The sequence below is a fragment of the Chiloscyllium plagiosum genome, chromosome 21 (genome assembly GCF_004010195.1).
Source record: "Chiloscyllium plagiosum isolate BGI_BamShark_2017 chromosome 21, ASM401019v2, whole genome shotgun sequence".
In the NCBI taxonomy this organism is placed as follows: domain Eukaryota; kingdom Metazoa; phylum Chordata; class Chondrichthyes; order Orectolobiformes; family Hemiscylliidae; genus Chiloscyllium; species Chiloscyllium plagiosum.
This window is the reverse complement of record NC_057730.1, coordinates 11,106,035-11,130,042: the sequence shown is the minus strand read 5'-3', so window position 1 is coordinate 11,130,042 and position 24,008 is coordinate 11,106,035. Positions and strand designations below refer to the sequence as shown.

The 24,008-nt window shown below is 38.4% G+C and overlaps 1 protein-coding gene across 4 annotated transcripts in view; it reads left to right on the top strand.

Moving 5' to 3' along the window:
* The first annotated feature begins 12,049 nt into the window (after positions 1-12,049).
* Positions 12,050-24,008, top strand: part of cacna1ha (calcium channel, voltage-dependent, T type, alpha 1H subunit a) — a 294,694-nt gene continuing 282,735 nt past the window's right edge. For 3 of the 4 annotated variants that reach the window (XM_043711238.1, XM_043711240.1, XM_043711239.1), the window contains exons 1-3: positions 12,058-12,160; positions 12,433-12,566; positions 15,529-15,626. In XM_043711238.1, the coding sequence (XP_043567173.1) occupies positions 12,068-12,160; positions 12,433-12,566; positions 15,529-15,626 (325 nt within the window). In that variant the 5' untranslated portion in view covers positions 12,058-12,067. Of the gene's footprint in view, positions 12,161-12,432; positions 12,567-15,528; positions 15,627-24,008 lie in introns of all 4 variants that reach the window. The other variant, XM_043711241.1, reaches the window with a different exon arrangement.

Below are 24,008 nucleotides of genomic sequence, written 5' to 3'. Positions count from 1 at the left end.
GTTATCATCATTCTTGCTGGCTGTCCTTCCGATAGTTTTAACTGGACAGTAAGATAAAATCTTGACATTTCACTTCCAGCTTTTCATGCACAGTGATTGGCAGTTTAACATACTCATAACTAATTTGGTCTGGATATCTTTTTATTGTAATTTTTGCCTTTTTCAGTTTTAGAGTTTTTTTGACACTTCATTCCCTTTTCACACTGAAGCGATGTTGTGGCTGTTAATTCTCAATTGTTCTCCAGCTCTGTCCCTTTTTTTTGCCAGTTTCACTGCTAAAAGTAAATTGCGTAATGTTTCTTTCTTTATTAGATTAGGTTACATAGATCCAGGATGCAATTCTGATAACATTTTAAAAGAGAGTCCTTCCCCAGTGGAGGGTTCTCTATGCGGGAGTCCTGCTTTCCTATGGGGATCTGAGATGGAAGGTGCTGAAGCAGTCCCCTGCAAATGCAGATTGTGGTGGTTCACAGTCTCCCAGCCCAACTGTTTGTTCTGTGGTGCTGTGGAGTCTGTGGACCATGTGCATATGGGGCGTAGGCGTCTGCACTCCCTTTATTTGTTTCCTTAAGGATTCTCTTCTAAAGTTTTGGTTGCACTTCAGCCCCACGCTCCTGATCTTTGGGCACTCGGTGTGGAGGAGGGAGGGTAAGTCAGATCTCCACTTGGGTCTCTACCTAGGCCTGGCCAGGCTGGCTGTAAGCAGGTCCAGGCAGCGAGCCGTGGAGGGGGTCATTATAGCCGATTGCCTGCCCCTCTTCCGCGGTTACGTCCGGGCCCGGGTGTCCCTGGAGAAGGAGCACATGATGTTAACCAATACCCTCAAGGTTTTCGGGGCAAGCTGGGCACTGCGGGGTGTGGATTGTTCTATTTCCCCCTCTGATTTTATTTTGATTTAATCCCTACCCACGCTCCCCCACTTCAGTTTTTCGATCACCCTTAGGCATTAGCCTTTGATGAGAAGGGCACTGTTTATCACTGACCACTTTGGTGTTTCTTTTCTTCCTGGTGATGGAATGTTAATAAAGTTTTCTGCACTTGTTGTTTCTTCACTGTATCCTACACCTGCACGCACACGACATGGGTGCTGGGGAGGAATAGGCACTACCACTTTTTGGCAATAGTGTGGGGATTTACATAAAAAAAACAAAATGTAACCAGGAGTTAGTATCTCAGATCGAATTATACAGCAAATGCTTTTTGCAGACTTTGGTTTGGAATAAAAGTTTTCTTTAATCATGAGTGATCAAAGACAAAATTACGTGCTAAGTCATTAGCTTGTTATTTTTAACGTTAATATAATTAGTCTCCTTTAACCAATATAAACAATTGGAATCTAAGACAATTGATTGTACAGCTATATTTGTATGTTGTCTTTTTTGCTTAAAGCTGTTACATTGAAAATTGCTATGTGGGGCTTCAAGACAAAGAAATGGAAAAAGTTGATACTTAATTATGGTTACATTTGTTTTAAGAACCTGTGGAACATGTGAACCATAACTTCACTGGAGGACCTAAAATAAACGCCTTATTTTTGCTTGATAGGCTTGATGACTTCTATCTTTCACATTGGATTATATAATCTGCACAATTATTTGTTGATTTCATTTACTGAAACCTTTCCTTTCACCATCTGCTTGCTTGGGTGAATGTTGAAGATGCTATGACACTACTTTGAAGTATATAAGTGGAGTTATTGTTGGTGTTCTGGCCAATGTTTGTCATTCAAACAACCTTCCAAATAACTTTGCAAACAACAGATTGTCTTGTCATGATCAAATTGTTGTTTGTGGGAGTTTGCAGAATGCTGGAAGACACATTAAAAGGAGAATAAAACAGACATTGTATCACTGGATTCAAAACAATAACTCTTTCTTTCTCTGTAGATGCTGCTGGACCTACTTAGTTTCTCCATCATCTTCTGTTGTTGTTGAAAGAATTATGGATGAAGCTATGCTCTATTTGTGCAGGGGACATGGGTGGCACTCCTACCTCACAGTGCCAGGCACCCGGGTTCAATTCCAGCCTTGGGTGACTGTTTGTGTGGAGTTTGCATGTTCTCCCTGTGTCTGTATGGGTTTTTGCCACAGTCCAATGGTGTGCAGGCTAGGTGGATTAGTCATGGTAAATGTGGGGTTATGGGTCTGGGTGACGTGCTTTTTGGATGGCGGGTATGATCTCAATTGGCTGAATAGCCTCTTTGTGCACTGTAGGGATTCAGTGATTCTGTGAGGAGCTGTGAAAATTCAGAAAAAAGAAAGTGAACTAAATTATAGAATATTTTACAGTTTTATACTCCCTATGTCAGTGCAGCATTGGCACAGAAAGATCATTAAAATTATTCAGCAATGCATATTAGACTGAGTTTGAAAAGAAAGTGTAACAAACTGAAAGTAAATCATTGCTGTATATGTTATGTAAGATATTTTAAGTTGTCTTCAATGTGTACATAGTTTTGGACTATCAATTTACAACTCTTTATAGCACTTTTTCCATAACCCAGTAACTGTTGCAGTGAAAGAATTTGATGATTTATTTAACACGGATGATGATGACTGTTGTTTAAGGCAATCAGTACCTGTAAAGGTCAATGTTTTATTATTCATTCATTGGAAGTGGGCACTCCTGGCATCATGAGATAAGTTCCATCCATCAGAAGAGAAAGAACTGATTCTGGAAAGAGCTAGCTAGTTGTGCCAGTTCATGTTCTAGTACTGTAGTACTTGGTGTAAGAGCAATGTAGCTAATATAATATGTACTTAGACTTCAATTGACTCCAGTGGTCTCTTTTGATGCTATCATGTATTATTGTCCTGTAACTAGCTGTCAGGTAGGTATAATAAACTTATTCTGTATTGTCAGGATTGAACAAACTTTAAGTGGGTATCCTTCTTTGCATATATCAGTAACTTCGACTAATATCAACCAGAAGGATTGGTGGCAGTGACAAGGCATTTTGGATGGCTCTGGTGACCTTGACCACAACATATACCATGCTGACTGAGGGACAGATTTTGCCAAATATAACATAGCAACAGTTACTCTATAGACTTTGAGTAGATGATTACATATGTGATACCCAAAGATTTAGCTTTTGAGACGATATACAAACAGTGAATCAATATCTGCCTTCAGTCTTGTTACTGTTTTTCCAAGTTCTGAATGATTGAAAGTGGATTTTTGGCATTTGTAATAATGGCTGACTTACTTTAAAATATAATTCACTATTTTGTATCCTTTCTCACTGCTATTTGTTCATACAGGGATACTTGATACTCAAGTTAAAGGCATTCCATGTTACTCACCATTGAGGAGTAAAATCTGAGGTAGTTAAACAGAACATCAGTGATCAGTGATGAGACATGAATGTAGTTCATACCTGTTAGAAATTTCTGAAATCATATTTTGATAGCTAATACCCAAAAAGGGCCAATGAGGTTGCTCATTTGTTTTAGCATCTCTCAAGTGCCCCTGATCTTGCAATCTATAATTGTTGCCAAAAAAATTGGTGTAAAAGGTGTAAAATGTTTGATCAAAAGTATGATCAAGTTACATTATTGAACTTCCTGACCTCTGGTAGGTTGTTTGATTGAAGTACCCCCAAAATCATATGGTTGCTTTTCAGTCCTATTTTGTATTCATTTGTTAGTACTTATTATTACTATTATTATTATTATCCATTATTACTTAAGTTGATCATCTAATTAAAAAATATGCATGGCTTCTGCTCTATTAGTATTTTAAATTGCTGATTTTAACTTGTTTGTGATTATTAGTAATTTCAATTTTATGGTTTACAGTTCTGAGAGATGGCAAATGTGAACAGTCTAATTTATGGTTTCACAGCATTTCTTTTCATTATAGGTTATTGCATAAAATGATAGAACAAATGTTTTTGCACACACAATGATTTGAGGAGACAGTTCTGATGAACTGTGATCAGTTTTGTCATTATGTAATAACCTTATCTTCATCTTTTACTTCAGCAAAGTAAAACATTTCATTCAGCTTACTAAAAGGCAATCCTGTCCAAAACACAATTCTCTAGAAAGCCAATAACTAATGCACTGTTCAAGCATTACAGTTAAGTAGCATTAGCTTTTGGATTACTAATGGAAAATTTGAAAAGGCAAGTGACTTACTGATATAAGTGAACACAAGACTTCTGTGCTTTCTAAGAAACTATTGGTACAAAGTGGATTTTCAAAACAGTGGGTCTCAATGTGTGTTTGTCCCATGCCTAGTCACATCAAAGCAGGTAGGCACACAAACCTCATACTATCTCCTAATCTAAATGATTTCAGTGTGCAACCTAGTATAGAATAGGCTGCTGACTGACTACATACTCAAGAGATTACACAGCTGTATTCAGAGCTGGCAGGACACCAGGCTAAACAGAAACTCTTAAAGGTAGCACACTCTTCTTCAAGGGGAATCATACCCATTGCACAGAAGTTCCTTCATTATGTTTGTGGAAGACTTGGATGAAAGAAAAAAACACAGAGACTGCAGCAATAAGCAAGGGAAAGAGCTCCCAGTTTTTTCTTATTCAGTTTTGGAAGACTAGTGACAAATGTAGAAAGATTGGGACTGAAATAAAATTTGAGGAGGAGCATAAAGTAGGAAGATATTGTCATCATAAATGTTGTCAGTTACGCCAAATGCAAATGTTTCAATCACAGCCTGTTCTACAGTTTGGAGCACTAGCGCTTCTAGACAGTTGAGCTGAGAGGGAAAAATTTCATTGAATGGGTTTAGTGTATTTAGGTGATGGGCTTGGCATAGTTGAATTCCTAAATATATGTGGAATCAGGCAGAAGTGGGTACATTGCTGGTAGAATTAGTAGGTATATGAGGGTGAAGTGGAGTGGGAATCTTGATTGTTAGAGATCACTGATCAATTAAACATAAGGCACACCCTGAGTAGACAATGGCTGCAAGAAGGCAGGGAGGGTATTTCCAGGAATCTGGTTCCAAGAACATGACTGCAATGTTGAAAGAGGTTCAGTGACCCATACCAGTGGTCAGGATCAATGAATGTATCTTCACATGGATTGAATTTTCATGTTGGAGTTAGAAAATGACTTAGCTAGTGTACCTACTACAGAAAATGATTTTTGTGCCAGGGAGGTGGATATATGCTGGACATGAACCTGCCAATCCTATATTGGCAGGTGCAGAGGCAAAATTGATTTAAATAATTTGCTTTTATCCAGCCCACCATATCCCATGTCACATCTATATCAATACCTAACAGCCCGTGTCTCTCCACCTACCCCCTTGATATCTCATACTGTCCCTGCTAACTCAAAGCAATTTCATGCTTATTCACCCAGTATATATTCTGTATTAAACCAACGAACCCTATGGTAATAATGGCATGTATGGAAAAATTTAAAAATCAGCTCAGAAACCAACCCTTATTGTGGCACGGTGGCTCAGTGGTTAGCACTGCTGCCTCACAGTGACAGGGACCTGGGTTCGACACATTCTCCCTGTGACTGCGTGGGTTTCCTCTGGGTGCTCTGGTTTTCTCCCATATTCCAAAGGATGTGTAGGTCAGGTGAATTGGTCATGCTAAGTTGCCTATAGTGTTAGGTACATTAGTCAGGGGGAAATGAGTCTGGGTGGGTTACTGTTCAGAGGGTCGGTTAGGCCAAAGGGCCTGTTTCCACATTGTAGACAATTTAATCTAAACAACACTAATAGTGTAAATCAACATACCTTTAAAGAGTCAATTACAGATACTACAAGCACTTGACACCACTTTCTCTTGTGTAAGTAGACATTGAACAATTGACAAAATAGATTGAATTAAAAACGTTGGCGATCTAGCAAAGTTTTCCCATGTGTAAATCTATTTCAACAAATTAATGGACAAGTTGAACCAAAGGGTCTGTTTCCTTGCTGTACATCTCTATCTAGGCTCTAAGCCATGTTTTTTTTCTGTATGATCTTGACTTTTTTGTCCTGTCATATGATAAATTGTTGGCTTAACCATTAAGACATCTTGCAAAGTCAAGAAATAAGTTGTTATTTAGATTTTCTTTGAATACAATTGGGATAGATGAGTTTCTATCTTAAAATGGCCAGACACAAGATATTAAACTCATGGGAGAAGAATTACAAGAGAGATGAACTTGATGCCAGAGAACTGGGAGGAAAGCTGTTGTGGTAAGAATTGTTTCCAAAAATGCAGAGGAGTGCTGTGGCGAAGATATAAGTGAAATTCCAATTATATAGAACAAAACTGTCATCAGAAAAGTTTAAAGTGCAAAGGAATTAGCAACTGTTGCACTGCATACTGACACTAATGCGAATGACAAATGCGAATAAGACTAGAAATGAAGAACATTTTATTTTATATGTGGCAACTTTAAAATAAGTTTAAAAGGCTAAATATGTGATTATTAATGCATCCGCCATAGAGTAATAAAGGCAAAGTGTTACTGGACCTTAAGGCTGCTCTCTAATTAGAGAAAGACAATTCATGTAGTTTACCTGAGGGTCACCACACCTTAGGTGAAGGGGAAAGTTGAGAAGGAGAGTACTTCACAGTAACCGCAGTCAGTTTAGGAATTGAACCCATGCAGATTGCATCAGTCTGCATTACAAACTAGCTGTCCAACCAACTGAGCAAATCAGCCTGCTTACCAGTCATAGCTCAGTGGGTAACACTCAGTCAGAATGTGAGAGTATTGCCCCCATTTGAAACTTGAGCACAGAACTCAAGGCTGATACTTCAGTTCATTATTCAGAGGGTGCAGCATTTCAGATGAGATGTTTCATAGTCACCTCATTTGCCTTTCCACATGGATGCAGATGCTCCCATGACTTTTTTCCAAGAATGATAAGGGTGTTAATCCCACTCTCTTGACCAATCATTGGCATCCTCCATAATAAGAAAAACTTGCCTCAGTTTCTACATTACAACAATGACCACTTTGCAATCATAATCAATAGGCTGTAAAGCAATTTGTGATCATGAAAGGCATTATAAAAATACAGATCTGTCCTCCTTTCTTACAATAACCTTATGGCACCATTGTTTAATTTTCAACATGATGCCTTTTTAAGCAATAAAATAACTCTGCCTTATTCAAGTTCCAGACCAAGGTGCCCATTATCTCTTTCCTGTTACTGATTTCTGGTGTTGGAGAGATGTATCATGTAAAGTATTCAAGTAATTTCAACTTCAGTGTTCGAAGTTTTCTATATACAGAAATGAACTTTGTTCTGCAACTCAAGTCTCAGCTAGATCCAAAGTTTGCAACACAATCACACTTCATCCATTTATTTCAACCACCATTAAAGTCTTAGTTTCTACAAAAGAAATTTGTGACCAAATGGCCACAACAGAAACCACTAAATATAAAATGTATTCAGTGCAGGGGTTTCGTATATTTTGCTTACTTTGGTTTTCAGGAAAGGATAAGGATTTTAAAAAAAAAAGTATCAGCTGGATTCAAGAATAGTTTTGTTTGGGTTAAATACTTCAACTTCAACAAGTTTGAATTTGTTCTTCTTCAGATCTTTCATTTTTGTGTAGCACACTGAACCTCTAATGGTGTAAAATTATGTTGTGGCATAGGATCCTATGTATAATACGCAAACAGAAAATGGCAGCTACATTCAACAGGTCTGGCAGAGTCTGTGGAGAGGCTCCTTGGGTGGGGACACTGGAGGAAGCAGTGAGTGGCAGTAGTGGTGTTGGGAGTTAGCAGGCATCTGATGCAGCAGGGGACAAAGTGCAGGAGGAGCTATGTCAAAAGAACAAAGGGAAGAGTATTTGGTCAGATAGAAGACAACAGTGATTAAATACAAGGGAGGATGATGCAAACAAAAGGAAGTTGTAAAGGTACAAGATACAAAAAAAGCTGTAAAGGAATTGTGAATGACAATAAACCATTATTATCATCTACTGTCCAAAAATGTTATAGTTTAACATTTTGAACTGTGTTGAGTTTAAAAGATGTAGTGTTCCTAATTTAAAAACTGTGTTAAACTTCATTGGAATGATGTAGGAGCCTGAAGAAAGAGGACAGAATGGGAGTGGGACGTAGCATTAAAATAGTAAATGATCAGAAGCTCAGAGTCATTCTTGTGGACTGAAGAGGGACTCATCACAAGAATCACAAAATATAAGTTGACACAGTGATTGCACAGGAAGCAGTGAACATAGCACCATTCTATGTTACATTAATAAGATAAGTAAATCACTGCTTGAGCTAGGAGGAGTGTATCAGGCTTTTGGACAATGGGAAGAGAAGTGGTAAAAAGTCCCATTATTTCTGAAACATGTTATTTTTAGTTAGCTTTTACATCAGTTTTCACATTCATATTCACTTCTTAGCTCCATAGAAAAAAAATGTGATTTGACTATTTCATGTGAAGACATTGACAGAAAAAAATCAAAAGACTCGTTTAAATAAAGTGCAAGACAGTGCGCTGATGTACAACAATGAAATTTTAGCGTTTTGGGAAGCAAAATGATTTCAGTAATATTTTTGAGGTGTGAATAAAAGCACTGTGTTTAACTCTTTGAAAATTACTGTTTTTAATTGAGTTTGCAGCTGAAAATCAAACAAATGAAAATAACAGACGTACTTAATTAAAAAATTGGTTGAGTACAAGTCTCTTGGATCAAGGATGTTCAAATTCCATTTGTATCATGAGACCTTCCCAGGTCAATTTTAAGGTGAAATGTACATTTAAAGATTCTTGCATCGACTGTGCATCTATTGATTCCATTTCTCAAGCTAGTACATAGGTGAATTCCAGGAACCATTCGTGCATACAAAAATATCGTTAATCTTAACACCCTGAGGCTAAATTTACAGAAAAGGGCCAATATGTATTTTGAAGATTATAATGTATGTTTGGATAGAGCTTCAGATGGTGCATTGAGTTGCTGACGAATAACTGTACCAAAAGTATCAGAACCAATGAAGTGGAGCAATCTTTCCTTTGTCCTGATGAATAGAACAGCAATTTCATTTACCTTTAGAATAGTAATCTCTTTCAACAAGTCATGATTTGGAGGTGCTGGTGTTGGACTGGGGTGTACAAAGTTAAAAATCACACAACACCAGGTTTATTTGGAAGCACTAGCTTTCAGAGCGCTGCTCCTTCATCAGGTGGTTGTCATCAGTAAGTATTGCCTGTTTGACAGCCATTATGATGGCAACCTACAATGCTAACTCACACTCATTGGTGCATGAAATATTTACCACATAGTGGTAGACATCCTGGTGGGATACTGGAGCCAGGATCTCTTAATAACACTGACCCTGCAGCCAGATCTGTTCAGGTTTCCTTTTTTAGGCAGGATAATTTGTTTTTGCAACAAATGCTGAGAATGCCAGAGAAACTCAGCACCTAACTCTGTTTGTTTCAGATTTCTAGCATCCACAATATTTTACTTTAAATTTAGTATTTTAGTCTTTTTTTTGCTGTCCTTGAGGATCAGAGCTTTCCTTCTCTCCTGATAGTTTTCAGCCAAAACACTGAAGCGGTTCAATATAGCCTCTGAGGAAGTTCTGAGGATGGGTCATTGGACCTGAAACCTTAACTCTAATTTTTCTCCACAGACGCTGCCAGATCTGCTGAGTTTTTCCAGCAATTTCTGTTTTTGTTTTACTACAGCCTGGTCTTTGACATTTGTAGAGTAGGCTGGAGTGATGAGCAGAGGTTGAGTGATGCTCTTGGTTTGCAGAGAATGAAATGCTTTTAATTAAGGCACCCAGATGTTGGAGCCTTGAAGGTCCAGGCAGGTTTCAAAACTTCCCAGCTATTATCTTTATTATTTTTCTGTCTGTGAATGTGCTGTGAGCTGAGAGAATGTAAACATGTGGGACAACCTAGCATGTTCGTAGGCAGGAGTCCTTCCCATTTTTACATGTGCCGCCACTCTTAGTCTCAAAAAAGGAAATTTGTCATAATTACTTTTTTGTTCACTTACATTAGTAGTTTGTTAAATAGTTAAATTATTGTTTTAGTAGATGTTTTTTGCGAGTTCCCAAAGCCTTAATAAAGAAAGTATATCTGAAGGCATAGGAAGAATTTGAGGTGCTCTAGAGGTTCAAGACAGTATCGTATTGTTCCATTTGATTGATTTTCCCTTCCCCAGTGACATATTTTAAGCTTTCTGTAATAATTTAGAACTTGGAGCAGAATCCAAACATAAAGATATATATTAAGAACTGGAATCTATTTCAAGGCAAAACATTCTGCACTGTGCTTCATGCTCTCCATGGATGGATGATAAAGTCATGAGCTTGTATTGTTTAGTATTGACTTCTTGTATTTTTTCCTGCTTCTGATCATCAATAACTGGCTGTTAAATTCGATACAAATTAAGAGAAAGCTACCTTTAAATCATCTAAGGCTGCAGTGGTTTATATTTATAATAAAAAAAAGCAAAAAAATGCTTCTCAAAAATGTGTTGGCTTTCTGTTTAGCTGGACTGGCAAGTAATGTTAATCTTGACTTTACCTATCATGATACTGCATTACCACATACACCCAGTTAAACTCTTTGGGCTCAAATCTATAAAAATTGAAATCTGTAGGTATGTTTTAGATAAAAGCATTAACTATTTGAGTCAGAGATGCTAGAAGGTCTGCCAGGTTATTGTGCTTGCTCTTCACATTGTCATTTGAGGGAATACAGTGATATATATTGTTATCCTCATGTAGTAAAGGTGATCCAAGTGCTGAAGAAGAACTTAGGAATGCTCAAATGTAATCAACTCTACTTTGAGTCAGAAGAACACAGCCTAACACATTCACCAAAATGGTATACTGTATATCTTTAGCAAATCGTTTTGAGACCCTTGTTTATGATCTGTTTTTATAATCTGCCATGACACTGTCAAGCTCTTAGGTGGTTGACTGTTGACAACAATTAGTTGAAATTTTTGGACACACGATTATAAAATCCTCGTTATGAATCATTTTGCTCAATAATATAATTATGTTTAGACTCATTTTAAGGGCTCAATTTTAAAAAATACAAATTTTAAAAGAAAAAGAATGACTGAGTTATGCAGGCAATTATGGAACCATCTGATCCATTGATATCCTTTAGAGAAAGGAAACTGTTTGCCTTACACGGTCAGTCCTACAAGAAACTTCAGATCCACAACTATGAGGTTAACTCTTAACTTCCCTTTGATATGGCATGGCAACCCACTGAATAAGAATGGATAACAAATTCTGTCATTTCCAGTAATGCCACATCCCATAAAAGCATGAATAGGGTTCTTCATCTTGTAGCATCGTGGTGATAATATAGATACAAAATTGGCTGAGTGACAGGAAATAGGGACTAGAGAGGTACAGTTGTTTAAGACTGGAGGGAAGTTTATAGTGGAGATACCCAGGCATTTGATTTGGGTTCTCTGTACTCCTTGATTAGATTAATGAATTAAATTGGTGTACTGGGCATAATTTCATGCAACATGGAAGCATTGCAAAAGCTGGGAGTTCTCTCCATAGAGAAGAGATGGTTAAGAGGAAATTTGATGGAGATGTTCAAAATTGTGAATGGCCTGGACAGAGAAAGTAGAGAGACTCTGTTCCTACTGGTAAAAGAATTGAGAATCAAGGGGTGTAGATGTAAGATACTTAGCAGAAAGAGCAATGGCAACATGAGGACAATCTCTTTTTATGCAAAAAATGTTTAAGATCTGGAATGCACTGCTTGAGAATGTGGCAGATGTATAATCAACCTTGGCATTCACAGGGGAATTGGCTAACCATCTGAAAAAGAAAGATTTGCAGGGATATGGGGAAAAGGAGTGGCAGTAGCAATCCATCATAGCTATCACCAAAATAGCCATCTTCTGTTCTGTAACTATTTTATGATCATTTATATGATAATTTCCTTTCTACAATTGTTTGTATTTTCATGATCTCAGTTTTTGGGTTGCTGTTTTGATGGAGCCATATATTCTGTACTTCAAATTTGTTTCCTGTAAATTTCTTAACATATTTTACAATTATTCTTATATTTTCCTTATATATTTTCCTTAATTCAGTGACTTACATGGTTTGAGCACGTCAGCATGTTAGTCATCCTTTTGAATTGTGTTACGCTGGGCATGTTTCAACCATGTGAAGATGTGGAATGTAAGTCTGAAAGATGTACCATTCTTAAGGTAAGATGTCCCATCTTTGTTGTAAATTAAATGCCAAAATGTATTGAGTGTCTCTTGACTCAAATTACTATATGCTACTTGCATATTGTTCAAATTCTTAAGAAAAAATAAAATTCAAAGCAGAGTTTTGAAATGTAAAAATGACTACAATTCTATATTTTGCAATTTTTTTTAGAATGATTTACGATCCTAATGCATAAGGTGAGAAAGTAAAATGTCTGGATTTTGAATTTCTAAATTTAAAAAATTTTTGGCTTTCTTTAAACCATCAGGCATTTGATGACTTTATTTTTGCATTCTTTGCTGTGGAAATGGTCACAAAGATGGTGGCTCTTGGAATATTTGGGCAGAAGTGTTACCTGGGAGATACATGGAATCGTCTGGATTTCTTCATTGTAATGGCAGGGTTAGTATCTTATCTTTTTAAAAAATGAAAACATGATATGGAATTCCATTTCCATGGAAACTTGGCAGAAGGGTGCTTTTGAGCAGACCTGCTAACAACTCCCCATTGCCCCTTTTCGGCCCTATGCCAAATTATTGCTGACAAGCCATGAACCCCAGTCAATATCCTTTGCTCTTACAACTACTGTAGCAACTCATCCAGTTTCCACCATAAGCAGAATTGAGGCTGATGTTGAGATAAAATAAATTTATTAAGTGTAGATTTCAAACAAAAACTCTCATTTATTGAAAACCCATTCACCATTTATAACTTCTGCAATTTCTTATAAAAAGAATTTGAAGTGGGACTTGCAATTCTAGGTATCTGTAACCCCCCCTGGTTACAGTAACCATCAAACTGTGAAATGGCAGGCAATCCACTGTGATAATGGAAGATTGTAAAGTCAATCATAGAGCTCTAATCTGGTAATGATTGTCCTTGGGCCTATACCAATAGTGTAAAAGTGCAAGCAATGATATTTCTAACATTCTAGACATTTTAAAAATATTTAAAGGGGAAGAATTTAAAATGGTATGGCAGTTGCCATTGACAGTATCAATGAGGTTCTGCATTTATTAGAGTGCATTCACATGGTACTTTTAATAAATCCAAAAGAGACCTTATCTCCACAAAAAAGTCTTCCCAGACCATAATGAAGGGTTATTTTATCTGTCCAAAATGGTACCCTACCTATCTAAGAATATCCACTAATATTAGAACTATCCCTATGAGGTCCAATATGCAGACATCATGTTTCCCACATCTGGCTAATGAAAAATCTGAAATGAGAGAAGGCAAATAAGGCATTAAAAAAAACGAGGCTGTTGTTTTATATCAGCAGCCACATCATGAACCACAATATGCATTCCTTCCCCAGTGAAGATGGAAACAACTATGCTTAGCAGTGGGAGTTCTAGATTTGGGCTTCATCTCTGTGATTGGGAGAATTCAAACCATTTTCTTTTCTGTGAGGTAACTTAGGAATCAACCTGCCAACTGGTATTAGAGAAATCAACAGCCAGGCTTGTACGTTAGAGTTTACATTAACCATCAGTAAGTGTATGAAAGCCTCCCCTAAATAGAAGCAGTTTGACAGATGTCTCTAATGCACTTTGTTCACTCCTTCATTTGCATTTTGTGAATGCCTTTTTGAGTTTAATGACATAATGAATTTTAATTTATGGTGGAAAGTTCATAAAGGAAATATAAGCAATAAATTACTGTTGACAATAATACCAGAAATCAGTAAACATTTTTGCTCAACATTCCTCTGCTTGCTATTTTAGTGTGCAAACATTAGTCTATTCATTATTCACATCCACGTCAGTAATTCCTAAATTTAGCATCACTTCAAACTGGAATTTTGGAATTTACTCCTAAATTAATGCTTGGCGTACTTGGGGTTGCCACTGACTATAAACTGGAATAGACTATCCAAATAAATATTATAGACTACAAGAGCAGGACAGTGGTTTGAATGTTACAATGAATAACTCACCTCCAGTCTCACCAAAGCCTGTGCTACAAGACACAAGTCAGGATTGCAATGGATTAATCTCCACTTCCTTGGGTGAACTCAGTTCCAAGAATTTCCAAAAAGCTTGATATCATCCAGGACGAAGCATACAGTCAATTGATATCTCACTCATCAACTTAAAGATTTATTCTCTCCACCACTAATGCACAGTGGCAGTACCTGTACTACATATTGGATGCCCTGCAGTAACAATCCAGGGTCTTTCAAAAGCTGGTAATTTTATTTTATACAAGAGATTTTAAATCTACACTATGCAAGATAGTGAAGGTACTAAAAGTCCAATTGCTAATAACATCTAAAATGCTTCAGCATTCATTTTATGGTTTTTCTTTTTCTCAAGATAATGCTAGTTCTCATATTTGAGTGATTATTTTTTTTCCTTCTCTGCTTTGTTGCAGAATAAAATGGCCCAATAAAATAATCTGTATTTCATAGCCGTTGTCAAATCTGCATGGTTTCATTGTATGAAAAAGTGAATTTGACATCTGTTTAAAAGGGAATCAATTTGCTCTTATTTGTTTACATCAATTGGTATAATTACCAAAATAATTTGAAATTTTGCTGTGCAATGTTTATAAATCAACAGCAAATACTAAATAAAGACAAACTAGTTAAATACTAAGGCACTTTTTAAAAAATTTGTTAATGTGATATTGGCAATGGCTGACCAGGCAAGCATTTATTGCCGATCCCTAATTGCCCAGGAGATGGTGGCAGAGTGAGCTGCCTTCTAGAACCACTGCAATCAATGAGATATGGGTACACCCATAATGTGGTTTGGAAGGGAGTTCCATGATATTGACTTAGCTCAAATACTTGTTTGTTCCAATACCCAAATACATAGTGGGCGGCACGGTGGCACAGTGGTTAGCACAGCTGCCTCACAGTGCCAGAGACCCGGGTTCAATTCCCGACTCAGGCGACTGACTGTGTGGAGTTTGCACATTCTCCCCGTGTCTGCGTGGGTTTCCTCCAGGTGCTCCGGTTTCCTCCCACAGTCCAAAGATGTGCAGGTCAGGTTAATTGGCCATGCTAAATTGCCCGTAGTGTTCGGTTAAAGGGGTAAATGTAGGGGTATGGGTGGGTTGCGCGTCGGTGTGGACTTGTAGGGCCGAAGGGCATGTTTCCACACTGTAAGTAATCTAATCTAATATGTTGTGATCATTGCTTGTCAGTTTTGGCAAGCTAGGCAAATTAGGGAGTTCACAGCTATACAATTACCCTTCATAAATGGATGAGCATCTGCCCTGAGTAGATTAGCGACAAGCATGCCTTTAGAATAACCTTTTTTAAAGAAATGATTATTTACTCCAAATGGCTTAGAATAACTTACTATATCATATGATTTGAATTATATTTATATTATGCATGCATTTTTAATTCTAGAATGCTAGAATATTCACTGGATGGACACAATGCAAGTCTCTCAGCAATCCGAACTGTCCGGGTTCTCAGGCCATTAAGAGCCATTAACAGAGTTCCTAGTAAGTTTATGATTGCTCATTATTTTCAAAATTGGTGTATATTTCTGCTTTTTACATTCGATTTTGACTTTATCACTGCTGTTGGTAAGTGGTTCTCTCCTTATTATGATGAAATTTTGTTCATTTATCACTTGAAATTCAATACTAAATTTCAAGATTGGAATTGTTCTGTTTATTGAATAAAGATAATATTTCAGGCTAGGTTTCTTGTGGAGTAATGAAATTGACCTATGACTGACTCAATTTAACTACAACGAAGTTTTGTTAGATATTTCCTAATCTACCTGTCAAGTGATATTATTACAGACCTTTTGGAATAAATGGGAATACGACCACTGCACCAAAAGGGACCTCTATACCAAAGTTTTGTTATTTGCTGATGGAATATTGCTATCCATAACAAGACTGCTGTTTATTACCCATCCTAATTACCTTTGAAGGTGGTGGTGAGCTATTTTCTTCAACTATGACAGAGACTAGGGCAAGGGGACCCTCCCCAATGCATTCATCTGATAGGCACAGTTGCTGATAATGAGGCAGCTTGGAGCCTTGGAGGTTTCTATGGAGAAATGCTGCCAGACCTGCAGAATTTCCAGCAATTTCTGTTTGTACGTCCGATTTTCAGTTCTTTTGGTTTTGATCAGGTCTAGATATTTTCCAATCAGTCTGTTCAGAGAACTTATGACAGTGGTACTTCAATCATAGCCTTCTGGCTCAAAGGCTGTGACATTACAATTGCATCACGACAGCCTTACATCGTTGAGTCATCTGAAGCATGAGAACAGCTTTGCAGTACCCTTTTATTTGCAGGGTACTCATGAATAATTGGTCTCAATTTCTCATTAATAAATCTAATTGACATTGTGCTGCCAGTGGACAGGCATGTTATATGAGCCCTCTCCATCCTGTGACTTAATCAAGGGTGCTTTTGCCACTGCCAGGAGACTCACATGGACGTACTCTACAATTAAGTGGGCAAGGCCATCATTGTTCTTATTCTGTTGGTATGCATTAAATCCAGCCCCATAACCTTAATTGTAACTACAGTATTCCTCACAGCTCTAGAAATAAGTTGAATAAAGTCTACATGTTTAAAAATTATTCAAGCTATGTTTTTCCTCATAAGTGGTGGTCGCTCTATGTTTTATCTCATTCCCAGTAGAGAAGGCAAAGTCTACAGTTAGAATTTTGGCTGTACTTTTTAGTTTCTCTGTCTCCTGATTTGGAAGATGATTTTAGACATCATCTTGCATATAAGGAATGTAAGAGAGAAGCAAGGTTTTATTTCAAGAATAAAGTTACTATCCTGATATCAAAGACATTAGATGCAATTTCAGTATTTGAACCACAGGGCCTCCCAAGTGAATAGGTCCGGGGAAAACAAAACTGTTTAATAACAAACCTTATAGTATAAATAGGAAAGCGTATAATGCTGGTTATGTTTTAATGGTTATGGATTTCTAGCAATGCTGGCATATTGATGGGGTCCTATTAACCATTGTGTGATAGTTCTGGTGCCCTTCTTCAATTTCTCATCACATTTATCCTATAGGGAAAATCTGTGCTCTATCATAACATTGTGTTGGACTTTGGAATTATGTAAGTGCATTAGTCCAGATGCTATCTCTACATTGTACAAAATATTAGAGTGTTATTTCAAGGCAACGCAGCTCAAATTTTCAGTGCTGTAACTTAAGAAACAGACGCCAAGAATCATTGTGTTTGAAGTTGATTTATTTTGGGAAGCAATTCAGAATGATATGAAAATGAGATGCAGAGTCATATTGTTTCCACTCCTATCTGTTTGACTAGATCTTGCTAAAGGCAGTTACTATAGATAGAGAAAATTGTACATGACTTCCTTTGTTCCTGGATATGCTGGTAATTATGTTATCCCTTTGAACATTTATTATGATAATTAAAATCGCTTCTACAGTTGCAGTAATGTGTACAATTAAGTAGCAGTATACATGGGCAAATTGCACTTAAATACAATGTTATGGAGGGCAACGAAATGAACTAAACATTAGGAATTTTGGCAGAGTAGACTTTCTTAACTGCATGTTTTTGAAAAGTGTATAAAATTGAAACAGGAGAAATTGAGGACTGCAGATGCTGGAGATCAGAGTCAAGAAGTGTAGTGCTGGAAAAGCACAGCCGGTCAGGCAGCATCTGAGGAGCAAGAGATTCAATGTTTTGAGCTTAAGCTTTCCATCATTCCTGATGAAGAGCTTATGCTCGAAACGTTGATTCTCATGCTCCTTGGATGCTGCCTGACCGACTGTGCTTTACCAGCACCACACTTTTTCAATAAAATTGAAACAGCTGCATAACATTTTAGTGTAAAAGTTTGTGAGAAGATTTGTAGCTCGGGTGCTTGTTGTTGTGGTTCTGTTCGCCGAGCTGGGAATTTGTGTTGCAGACGTTTCATCCCCTGTCTAGGTGACATCCTCAGTGCTTGGGAGCCTCCTGTGAAGCGCTTCTGTGACGTTTCCTCCAGCATTTATAGTGGTTTGTCTCTGCCGCTTCCGACAACCGGAAGCGGCAGAGACAAACCACTATAAATGCCAGAGGAAACATCACAGAAGCGCTTCACCGGAGGCTCCCAAGCACTGAGGATGTCACCAAGACAGGGGACGAAACGTCTGCAACAAATTCCCAACTTGGTGAACAGAACCACAACATTTTAGTGTAAAATTATGCTCTGAGTTTCAAAGATAACTGAGGTGCCCAATTATATCCTGTCAGTAGAACTAAGCAGCCAGAGGAATAGTGGCTAGGCCAAAATGCCCATTTGCAAATGTACGTCATCTACTGACAGTTTATGAAAAATTATTAATATTTTTGATTTGAATCTTGCAATGAGTATTTTCCATTTGAACATACTTCAGTAAATTAACAAACAATATAATTGATACAGTTTATTACTGACCAATTAAACAGCTAAATTTGACATCAGAATTTAATGTTAAAGAGCTCTAATTAGAATTTGGCCTATTGATTGAAAATATGTAAGCATTTTATTTTATGAATTATTGAGATCAGATGTTGTTTGATCTATTAAGAGTAGTTAGTGATTTTGACTCCAGGGTTCTACAAATCCCTTTCAGTGGCTTCAAAGCAATCAAATCCACTGATGCCAAAGCCATTTACTACGAAGCTTTTCTATAGTAATCAGATGTAGGGATTATAGTCCAGTTTCCTTGCACATTATCAGGAATCAGTCCTTCAAGGTAATTTAAAAATGCTAAAATTTAAAAGGTCATCATACTTTGTGAAGAGTTATGCATAACCTGTTTGATTTCATTACCACATATGACCACTGTTAGTGTTTAACTTAATGTAAAACAGTTCTTAAACACTAAACCCAAATTGAGAGAATGAATAAAAGAAATATGCAATGCCACAAATAAATATTTTTTCCAATTAGAGTGGAGTTCAGACCAGGAATTTCTTGTTAATTTCTATTCAAAGACTGTGAGTGATTGTCACATATAGCCAATTTCTATTAATAATTATCTAGAAAATTGAGATATAGGTAGATAATGTGCATACAAGACAGAAATTGGTGACCACAACAAAGTGTGCTCCCACAGTGCATGCAGATGCAATCACGTTACATGCCAGCAGCGAGGGCTTAGGTAAGCAATGAACAAAACAGCACATGTCCAAGCATGTTTTGCCACAATAGGCACACCATAGTGATGCCAATAGTGAGAAAAATTATGCAAGCTCTGGCAGATGGAATGGATGCTGTGTGTGTCTGTGAAACTTGCATGTTTGATGTCAGGAGTTAAAGCATAGTTTAATGCATCACATTTTTCTTGACCTGTGACACCATACTTCAAGATATGTGCCCTTACCTGCAATGACTCATTTTCATAGCTCCATTGCTCTCATGCTCCATGATAGAGAACAATTTATGGAAATTCCTGTGATAAGCGATTTATAAATTTTCGGTCAAAAATTTGAGGGACAGTGTGCCCCCAAATCATATTTCTGATATTTTATGATTTCCTTTTTCTTATTTTTCTCCACCAAGATCCATGCAATTTCAATGTCTTTTGAATGTGTTTTATTTTGGCATTGCATTGAATTACAATAAAGGTTTTAAATGAATCTCATGAATTGAGTTCTTTTAAACAGCCTGCAGGGTGAGAGTGCTCTCGGCATTTTAACAGTCATTGGGAAAAGAAAAAAATTCACCATAATTAGGTGAGGGTTAAAGCTTTTCATATCACTTCACTAACTTTGGCAAGCCAGGAATTGACTTTTCCCAAATCTTATTTGCATAAAATGAGCATACAACAAAAGACAACTGCACCAGCAGGCCCTATTATTCTGTTTGCATTTTCAAATCAAACCTGCAGTGAGTTTCCTCAGCCATATGAAGCTCGCAAAGAAAGGAATCATGTCACACCATTCCCAAATGTTAAGTTTCATATAACAAAAAATGCCTTTCGCGTGGGACAAGAGGGAACACTAGTTTCTGCTAGCCCACAAAGAAAGATGCTACAAATTCCCCTTCACAACCCTGCTCTGGAAGGCAAAGAAATAAATTAAACATTTGAAATTTTGGTAGTGCAGTCATTTGTTTTTGTATACATTACGCTTCTATAACCAACTAGTCTCATCAGACAGCAATGCTGACACTGTATGGTTTTGTATGACCTTCACTGACCGCCTGACTTGGACAGATATAAATAGATTTAACAAGATGCTGAAACGAAGACTCAGTGAGGAATTGTCCACTTCTGGAGGTGACGGGCCTAGAAATGAAAAGAAAATTTCTTTAGGCATGGTTGTAGCCTACTCGAACACCACCATATTCCCACCTCCACTAGAATTAGCTCTGGGTGGGAAGGCACAAGCTTGAAAGACCCCTCCTGTGGCTATTTGAGGCCCTTACATAAAAAGAGACAGCCTTCACACTTTGGAGCTGTACTATTGTATTGAATACCAAAGTGATGTAGAACAAATTGTAGGTTAGTTTTTGTAGTCTTCTTTATGGCTTGGAGCAGAGGAAAGAGTCCCTTGGTATTTAAGCATTTTGTCCCTTTTTCTTAAGGATCCAAATACTGATTTTAACTGTATCCTGTGTTCTTTGATTTTATTATATCCTGAAGCCTAGCAGAACCATTATCAAAGTTTTTGGAAAATAATTTCTACAATGCCATCATCCTAATTATCCTAATTTGATAGCACTCCAGCAAAACATTAGAAAGCCACAGTGTTAGAACAAATTAGAATAATAAAATAAGTTAGAGAATTGTTTTTTTTAAAAGCTTCCAAAATTAGTTTATTTGTGTTGTGGTTCTGTTCGCCGAGCTGGAAGTTTTTGTTGCAAACGTTTCGTCCCCTGTCTAGGTGACATCCTCAGTGCTTGGGAGCCTCCTGTGAAGCGCTTCTGTGGTGTTTCCTCCGGCATTTATAGTGGCCTGTCCCTGCCGCTTCCGGTTGTCAGTTTCAGCTGTCTGCTGTAGTGGCCGGTATATTGGGTCCAGGTCTATGTGTTTGTTGATGGAGTTTGTGGATGAGTGCCATGCTTCTAGGAATTCCCTGGCTGCTTTTTGTTTCGCTTGCCCTATAATGGTAGTGTTGTCCCAGCCAAATTCATGTTGCTTGTCATCTGCGTGTGTGACTACTAGAGATAGCTGGTCGTGTCGTTTCGTGGCTAGGTCTCTTACTTCTGTTGGTCCTCCAAGGAAACAGGAGATCTCCCTTGCTGCAGAATCATCTTCCACTATCTCATTGGCAATAAGACCCTGACTATCAACTGCAGTTCTTTATGTGGTATTCACACAAGTCATTGATTCACTACAGCGTGGAAACAAGTCATTTGGCCCAACAAGTCCACATTGACCCTCTGAAGAATAACCCACCCAGACCTATTACTCTCTATTTTCCCTGACCAATGCACCTGCACATCCCTGAACACTATGGGAAACTGAGAATGGTCAATTCACTTAACCTACACGTTTTTGGATTTTGGGAGGAAACCAGAGCACCTGGTGGAAACCCACACAGACACGGGGAGAATGTGCAAACTCCACACAGACAGTCGCCCGAGGCAGGAATCAAGCCCAGGTCCCTGGCGCTGTGAGGCGGCCGTTCATGGCAACCTACTGAAAACAACAAATGTTGGAGATCACAATGGGTCAGACAGCATCCATGGAGAGAGAGCAAATAACATTTTGAGTCTAGATGACCCCTAATCAGAGCTTCCTACTTCTTGCCAAACTTTCCTAGTGGGACCTGAAGAAAGCCTCAGAGTAGGATTGGGCTGAAATCACCAGTGGTCTAATTTCTAGAGTTTGAGTCATCTTCCAAACAATCAGTCAGCTGTCCATTCTTGCTCATGCTCACAACCCTCATATGGAGTTAATGTTTTCAACCAGCCCAGTCTGCTCACTACTGCTGGACAGGTTTGGAGTTAGTATCACATCTGGTGATTTATGAGGTCTAATTTCTTACCTCAGGAACTCCGAGGCATTTCACTAGATATTAACTGACCATCTAACTTCAATGGGCATCAGGTTTCCTTTGAGAATGGGCCTGTTTTAAGCCATTGATGCATTTCAGTCAGAATGCACAATTCCATTCATTGAAGTAATTCTTGCAGAAGACATTATTCTTACATTCTGGTATTCGGGCGAGTCATGAAAGATTCAATTTCCATTTATTATAACAACATTAATTTGCATTTTTATAACATCTTTAACATAGTGAAACATCCTAAATCACTTCATAGGGACATTACCAAACAGCATTGAGCAGATAAGGTGACAGACGTGACCAAAGAGCTGGAGAAAAGGGTAGGCTTTAAGGAGGACCTTCAATTAGGTCAATGAGGTTAGAGAAATGGAGATGTTAAAGGAGAGAGTTTAAAACTTGGAACACAGATGCCTGAAGGCATGGTCACTACTGGTGGGATGATTTTAATCATAAATAAGCACAGGGCAGATTTGTACAAATATAGGAATCTGGGAGGATTATAGGACAGGAGACCATTACAAAAATGAGTGCAGATGAGACTAGGGAGGGATTTGAAAATGAGGTTGAGAATTTTAAAACCAGGTCAGTCCTGCAGCCAAAGCAATTCAGTGAGTGGTGCTGGGTGAGTGGGTCTGATGGAGAACATGTTATGCACAGCTGCGTTTTGGAAGACCTTAACTTTATAGAGAGTACAAAGCAGAAGATCAAGAGGGTTCAGAAATTGTTCACCATGAATACAGAGCCTTGTTGATGATGGAATCCAAGATGGGGGCAGGCTGTGCAGGGGAAAGCCAAGCAGGATGAGGTTCACCTTGCTAATGATGCTTATTCTGATTCAGAATGTGATTAAACAACCACAGCCATAATATCAGTGATAGTGCAGGGGATGTAGAATTGGATGTCATCATTGGCTTTATCTCAAACGCCTGGAACACAAACAGGAAGGAAGTATCTTACAGCAGCACAGAGTTCCATTTAGTGTCCACATTGGAGTTCTGGGTCCATACCTGAGCAGGCACAGCATCTGGGGGAATATAGGGTTTAATCAGGAGGCCAAGTTGCATGGCTAGTGCGATGAGGTGGCCAAGTGGTTAAGGCGATTGGCTGCTAATCCATTGCGCTCTGCAGGCATGGGTCCCAATCCCACTCTCGTTGCTTTATCCAGGAGCTCGCACTGTTGCCATCTTTCCGGGGTGGCATGGTGGCTCAGAGCACAGGGACCCGGGTTTGATTCCACCCTTGGGCAACTGTCTGTTTGCAGTTTGCACATTCTTCCCACGCGTGCGTGGGTTTCCTCCGGGTGCTCCAGTTTACCCCCACAGTCCAAAGATGTGCAGGTTAGGTGCTAGCCATGGGAAATGCAGGGTTATTGGGAAAAGAGTAAACCATAGAATCCCTACTTTGTGGAACAGGCTGTTTGGCTTTCCGAATAGTAACCCACCCAGACCATTCCCCTACCCTATTACTCTACATTTACCCCTGACTAACCTATATATCCCTGAACACTACGGGCAATTTAAGCATGGCCAATTCACCTGAACTGCACATCCTTGGACTGTAGGAGGGAGAACTTGCAAACTCCACATAGACAGTTGCCCGAGGCTAGAATTGAACCGGGGTCCCTGGCACTGTGAGGCAGCAGTGCTGTCCACTGACCCACTGTACCAGGAATGGGTCTGGATGACATACTATTCAGAGAGTCAGTGTGAAAATGTGTTGCTGGAAAAGCGCAGCAGGTCAGGCAGCATCCAAAGAACAGGAGAATCGGCGTTTCGGGCATGAGCCCTTCTTCAGGAATGAGGAAAGTGTGTCCAGCAGGCTAAGATAAAAGGTAGGGAGGAGGGACTTGGGGGAGGGGCGTTGGAAATGCGATAGGTGGAAGGAGGT